The 7149-nt window shown below is 51.7% G+C and overlaps 1 protein-coding gene across 1 annotated transcript in view; it reads left to right on the top strand.

Annotated features, from left to right (window-relative positions):
• Positions 1-760: 760 nt before the first annotated feature.
• Runx3 (runt related transcription factor 3) overlaps positions 761-7149 on the top strand; it is a 55669-nt gene continuing 49280 nt past the window's right edge. Inside the window, exon 1 of the mRNA XM_013348347.2 lies at positions 761-818. Coding sequence (XP_013203801.1) covers positions 761-818 — 58 coding nt within the window. The remainder of the gene's footprint in view (positions 819-7149) is intronic.

Here is a 7149-nt window from a genome sequence, read left to right as displayed (position 1 = left end):
TGGGGGGGGGGGGGGAGACGGGGACGGTAGCCACAAGATCTTCTAAGGGGCTGTGACATCACGGCCCAGGTGACGGTGCCCTAGCCAATGGGCCTAGGCCGCGAGCTGGCTTCTAGCATCCTGTGATGTGAGGCTGGGTTGACACTGGGAAGGCCTGGTCCCTCAACCACAGAACCACAAGGCCAGGCCCTCGCCGCCTCCAGGGCCCTGCGAGGAGCTGGTTGGCTCCTGGCGTCCCCACCCCCCCGGCCATCCTGGCCCCCACCACAGCCTGGGCTCTGTGGAGGGTGAGCCTCGTTCATTCATTCATTCATTCATTCCGGCTGCTGAGTCTTGCCTCACTGCTGCAGCCCGGGGCTCCTCCGCCCTGGCTGCCCAGAGCCCCTTCCCACTCTTTAATGATACTCTCTGCACATAGTGCTGTTGAAAATTTGTGGCTAGACATTCCTGTGGGACCGGGAAGCCAAATTCTTGGGTACAAACCGAAACTTTCTTTCCTTGGAGATTTTCTTCTCTCTCGCCCACAGATACTCTCGCGTTCTTTCCTTTTTCTTTTTTTTCTTTTTTTCTTTTTTCTTTTTCGTAGCAGCAGGGGGAGAAAAAAGGAACCAAACCAAAAAAACCAACGAAAAGGCAACACCTCCCCCCTTTTATTTTCAAAAGCAACTTGAAAAAAAAAAATATAACAAAACAGCAGCCAACCAAGTGGGTCCGAACCCAACCCCCTGAGGCCGAGTCCTTGCCTCTGTCAGCGTGGGGTATGGCCTCCAACAGCATCTTCGACTCCTTTCCCAACTACACACCGACCTTCATACGAGGTGAGTACCAGTGATGCGGCTCTGCTTGGCTATCCTGGTGGGGTGTTGTAACGGCCTGAGACCGTGACACCCCCTCCCCAGTCCATCGCTCTAGCCACCTCAATGGCTCGCCTCTGAGACGCTAAGTGGAGAGAGGAATTGGTGGCCTCCCGTGGTCTCCTGGCATGAGCATCGCTGTGTGACTTTGATTCTCTTCTGGTGGGGTGTGTAACGGGGGCACTGGCTCACTATAGACTTCAGAGACTAAATCTCAGAGGGTCCTGGGATGGAGAGAACAAGGTAAGACCATGGTCCTCTGCTTACTGCCTCCCCCACAGGGCATTGGGGCCTGTCTGCCCAGACCAGGGCTCGGATGGACTGAGGTCAGGTGTGTCCAGGGGGACCATGGGAGGCAAGCAGGGCCAGGGCTGTGCCTGGACCCACAGATCTTGAGGACCCATCTTGGCATTCTCTGGCACTCTGAACAGTGGGGTCGAAGGGAGGAGAAAGGAGCCGGAGGCCTCTATGAGAATCTGTCCAACACTGGTGGAGACTGTGGGAGACCCTGTCCCCAGAAGGCTTGGTCATATAGGAAGGCGTTTCAGGGGTGGCTTCTGTCTCTATTCATGATCTGGAAGGACACAGAGTTCTGGGGTGTGTCCCTCAGCAAGGATATGTGCCAGGATAGCTGATGGGGAGCCTCTGACTTAGGCTGAACCCCAGGAAGATATGTCCTGCTTCTGGCCTTTGAGGTACCTCTACTTTACATACTTGGGCCACTTTCCTGCTCCTTTGCGGGAGCCCATGGGGCTGTAGCACCTGAGATCAGGAGACTGCAGTCCCCAGACTTCAGCCCCAGGCTGTGCCAACCTCGATGAGTGACCTGATATGGGTCACTTAACCTCTCCGCTCCCGATGGTGTTCCCTCTCTCTAACTATGGCGTTCTGTCATCTGAGCTGTGTGTAAGGCAATACTTCTGGGCTGCTTCGAAAACTAGCTTCTCTTCAGAAAAGGGGACAGAATGTTCTAGAATTCTAGGGTTGAGGGACATTGCCTTTTTTGAGTCAAGGTGACCAAATTAGACACAGAGGTCTGCCTGCCTGGCTTCGGCTATGTGTGACCACAGCCAGTGCCCAGCATTCAGCTCTAGAGGGCCTGGACACCTGTGGTTCTGTGTGATAAGACTTTGCCTTTCCTGGTGACCTGGGGAGGCCGAAGAAGGTTGTGTGCTCAGATGGTGATTGAGTCACTGGAGAAGGGACATTCCCTCAAACCTGGCCGTGACTGGTAAAATGGTGGCCCCAGGTCCTGTCCCTTGCGGCCACCGCTGTTGTACTGTGCACCCGTTGTAACCTCCAGTGTTAATTAAAGGCAGTTCCTAGGCAAGAAAATATGAATTTATACAAACAAGTTGCTGGGTCTTTGTAGTCTGTATTTCTCCCTCCCTGAGCAAGATGGAGAAGTTGAACTTAAAACAAAGAAGACAGGGCTAGCGCCGGCTGCCTTAGGTAGACTCCTGACACAAAGCCCTGGATGTGGCAATTGGAGGCAAGGGGACAGAGAGGGGATTGCAGCAGCTTGCCTAACACACGGGAAGAAAGGAAAGAGGCAACCGAGCTGAGTGACTGGTCCCTGGTCAGCAGGGGGGGAGGTGTCAGAGTCACGGGGCAGCCTGAAGACCCCAAGAAGGTATCCTGCCCTTGTCTCATCTACTTTAAACCTGCCCACTTGGGCTCAGCTCCCTAATTCAGAGCCCCCACAGCTCCAGTCTCAGGGTCCCCTCGCATCCACACACCATCCTAGACCCTCAGAAAGCCCGTGACTTCTCAAGTCCCGCTATTAAAGACATAAAACAAAATCAAAAGGATTTTTGGAGCGCTCTGGAGTGAGGGATACAGTTTCCAATATATAAAGACCCGTTTGTAGACTGTGATCTCGGGCCTCTGGAGACACTTGAATGACAGTGGTCCTCCCCGTGGATCCAGAACCCAGTGTCACCCTGGGGTGACAAGGGCTGATGGCAGATAGGAAAGGGTCATCTGCTAGAACCTTCCTGAAATCGAAAACAATCTGTGGTTTCCGTTGGTGACACCATCATGGTGAAAAAAGATGCTAAATTTTGCCTCATGGTTGCTAATGGAGGGAAAACTCACTATTTCCAATGTGGTTCATGGAGCCCCTGGATTCCTGCTGAGGTCAAGAACCCTAGCACCATTGTGTTCTCACACTCTGATCCTCAGGATCCACCTGTGGGGGTTTCACAGAAGGGAGCCCCTGTCTTTGTTCTCCGACAGCATCCATCCGCTTCCCCTGTCTTCCCCAAACGCTAACCCTCCTCACTGCCTCAGCAAGACCCTCCGTCACTCTCCTAGAGAACTTGAAAATGCCATGTTCCAGATTCCTGACTTAGACTGTGGAATCAGTCTGTGTCGAGTTTGGGTTTGGAAATCCATAAAAGCCGACTTGGGCAGTGCTGGCAGAAGGCCCAGTCCTTCACCGGCCTCTGATGTCCATGTGCTGTGTGACTGCATGCAAGCTGCTTGACATCTCTGAGTGCCATTGGTAAAAGGGGACATGTGAATTAGACTCGATGCTCCTCAGGCTGTCCCCATCCCTTGCCTGTCCCTGCCCCAGCCCAGGGTGGGTCCTCTGTATTGTCGTGAAGCTCTGCCGACTCGGAGTCCCCATAGACCAGAAGAGAATAGCTTCGTCTATGTTTTCACTGGCCTGTTTCCGTGCCTTGCCTCTGGGCATGAGTCCTCAGCACACATCTGGGGCCTCTGGCAGCAACAGGGGACAGACGATTGGGCCTCTTTAGTCAGGCCTTGAGTAGAACCTTCTAGAAGCTGCCCAACCAGCCCTTCATGCTTTCTCAGTCCTGCCCTTGAACCTGGTCCTTCACTGGACCTGGGATATCCCTAGCTTTTCCCGGAAGGAAATGGGGCAGAGAAAGACCCTGCCCAGCAGCAAAGGCCAACGAGAGAATGGAGGAACCAGAAAGGCATCTTAGGTCTGTTGGGGGCTGGCCAACATCACCCGAAGTCTACCTGAGGCCCTTCTTGGCACCAAGGCACCTCCCACCAGCAGGTCCCACACTCCCTGAAGCATCCAACATTGTTTCTTCACTGGCAAAATATCACTCCCAAAGACACAGAGCGGGAGAGGTATTTTGGGAGGGGGCACCTGAGGAAGTGGGTTGTACTACCTGCATGCAGATTTAGGGGTACCCTGTACAGAGATAGCTTTTACCTGTTACTTCAGCCATTCCACAAAAGCTCACCAGGCTCAGACTCTGGAGGTGGACGCTAATTCGTGCCTGAGTGCTGTCTGCTCCTAGCTAACGCAGGCTCTTCACCCCTGTATGCTCAGCTTCCACGTCTGCAGGAGATGGTAGCAGCTCCAGCCTTCTGGGGCTGGAGACTAAATCAGATGAACAGAGGGCCCAGCTCAGAGCAACAAGGCTGGCCTCCTGCCAGGAGCTGGATCAAGAGAGTGGGGTGAGGGTCTCTATCCTGGGGACATATGCTGGTAGAGCAAGATAGGCAGGGGTGTGATGTGTGGTTAAGTTGGGGACTGTGGGAGTTGACAGTACCAAGTCTTACAGGGTAAGGAGGTGGCAAAGGGAAAGATAACAGAGTAAGATCCGGATACCTTAAGATTCCCAAGGGCAAGGATGGCAGGAAGATGCCCTGTGTGGTCCTGGGGATGGCCATACACACAGGACCCTCTACATGGGTTTGACTTCTGTTCTCCTAGCAGAGGCTGGGGGCAGCAGGCAGTGCAGACTCTACCCTTTAGACTTCTGGGAGAAAAGGGAACTGGGCTCTCAGGCATGGGCGTACCTGTTGATGGCTGGGGACTGACAACATGGCTCCGGGTATGTCTAGCCTAAATCACCTGACTCGGATGTCACTGGATAGGGAGGAGGCAGGAGAGACGTCTGTGTCCTTTCCTAAGCTTCAGGATGTGGCTAGCAGCAGGGAGCCCTCCCCACCCTAGTCACAGGCTGCCCTGGCGGTTGATCACCCTTAGTATATGACCCATGGCCTCCTCCTCCACTGACCCTGGCGGGAGATGAGTGACCGTCTGTCTTTCCCCACCCATTATGGCGCCTCGTCTACCAGGCTTCTTTGATGGTGGCTGCTGAGGCCACCCTGCAAACACCATCTCTCCTGTCTCACCCCCAGGCTGGAAAGGAGTTCCTAGGAGCCCCCCACTGCCCACAGGGTCTGGGTGGATGTGAGCCAGCCCCACACAGTGGTAATGTGTGTCCAGGCCTCATCTGCACCCACTACAGCCAACCGGCGTCCCCTGGTGGCCCTGCAGGTCAGATAGTGGGCCCATTGATGGCGGCGCCTTAAGGTGGCCACATCAAAGCTGAGGCTTGCTTGGTTACCTGAAGGGGAGGGGCCTGAAAACATGACCTTCCAGAAGACTCTGTGAGAGAAGAAAGCCATGACGGAAAAGAAAGTCCAGCGTCTGGCAGACCTGGGCTGGTGAGAGGTGGGGAGACAACCCTGAACTTGGGGCTCAGTACAGCATCCAAAGCACTGTCTTAATCCCATCTCCCAGGGACCCGCCATGTGCCAGCTCTCTCTTTGAACTTTTAAAAAATTTAGAAGTTTCTTAAATTAATTAAGTTGATGAATGAACATATTATATGGGGAGCGTTCTCCTCTCGTCCCTCTACGCTCCCTTTGCTAGTCCCTCCCCCTCCATTTAGTCCTCTCTATCCCCTTGGCAGTTTCATCTCTACTGTCTTGTCGCGCATGCATACATGATTTTAGGTACCTATAGAAAATCTAGGACCTGCAAACCAGGGGAAACGCGCCGTTTGAAGCTGGCTTAATGTGTGCAATGTGATTGCCCATGGCTGCTCTGTTTTCCTGCACGTGACTCAGCTTCGTTATTTATGAATGAAAAACGTTCCACCATAGATAGATAGATAGATGATAGATAGATAGATAGATAGATAGATAGATAGATAGATAGATAGATAGATAGATAGATAGATAAATGATAGATGATAGGCAGAAAAATAGACAGACAGATAAGTAGTAGATCCACCACACACACACACACACACCTTCCTTACAAAGTCCAGTATTGTTGAGCTCGGAGCCCTTTGAGTGACTGCCCAGGGGTAATATAACTGGGCCACTTGGGAATTCTACTTTTAGGGTTGTTTGTTTGTTTGTTGTTTGAGACAAGGGTCTATTTGTGCAGCTATGGCTGACCTGGAATTTGTTATGTAGACAGGGCTGGCCTCGAATTGAAGATACCTGCTGGCCTCTGCCTCACAAGTCCTTGGAGTGAAGGTGCGAGCCACCACGCTCAGACATTTCTAGTTTCTTGAGAAAGCTCTAGCTGACTTGCACTGCGGCAGGATCAGCTCCCACGCCCACAGCAGCGCAGCAGGGCCACTTCTGCCTCGCTAGCATCTGTTCTTGTTTTCCTGATGACTGCCAGTCTGACTGGGATGAGAGGGACCCCCAGTGTGGGTTTTGATTCTCTTGTGCTGGGAAAGCTGGTTTTTCAACAGTCCATTTTCCATTTGTATTTCCTCTTGGAGAACTGTCTACTCATCTCTTGTCTGCTTATTGATTGGGTCGTTTGAGTTCTCGCTGTTGGTTTGGTTTTTTTTTTCCCAAGTTCTTTGTGTATTCCAGACACTAGTCTGTCAGGTACATAGCAAGCAAGGGATTTCTACCACTCTATAAGCTGTTGCTTTGACTGATCTGATTCCATGAGGTCCTGTTTGTCAATTGTTGGCCTAAACTGCCTGAATGAGAATCCTACTTGGGAAGGCTTCCATGTATCTGTTTATGGAAGGGTTTTTTTTTTCCTTTTTCTTTTTCTTCCAATAGTGTCAGAGCCTCAGGCCTGACATTAAGGTCTTTGACCCAAGGCTGGAGATGGCTCAGAGGTTAACAGCACTGGGTGTTCTTCCCGAGGACACAGGTTCGATTCCCATCACTCACATGGTGGCTCAGAATCATCTAAAATTTCAATTCCAGGGCACTGCACACCTGTGGTACACCTACATACATGCAGACAAACACACACACACACACACATAAAATAAAAATAAATAACTCCTAAAAAAAAAAACCCCTTTGATCCGTCTGGAGCTCTCTTCCTGAAGGGTGGGAGGAAAGCATCTTCTTTGTCCTTCATCCTGTGGGTACCCAGCCTTCCTGTTTGTTGAAGATGCTGTCTTTACCACAATGTACATTTTTGTCATCTTCGTCAAAAATCAGGTGGCCATAGCTGTGTGGATTACATATGCTCCAATCTTCTTTTTTTAAAAAAAAATTTATTTATTATGTATACAATATTCTGTCTGTATGC

The sequence above is a fragment of the Microtus ochrogaster genome, chromosome 10, assembly GCF_000317375.1.
Source record: "Microtus ochrogaster isolate Prairie Vole_2 chromosome 10, MicOch1.0, whole genome shotgun sequence".
Taxonomy (NCBI): domain Eukaryota; kingdom Metazoa; phylum Chordata; class Mammalia; order Rodentia; family Cricetidae; genus Microtus; species Microtus ochrogaster.
The sequence above is the reverse complement of the archived record's forward strand: the minus strand, read 5'-3'. Positions and strand labels throughout refer to the sequence as shown.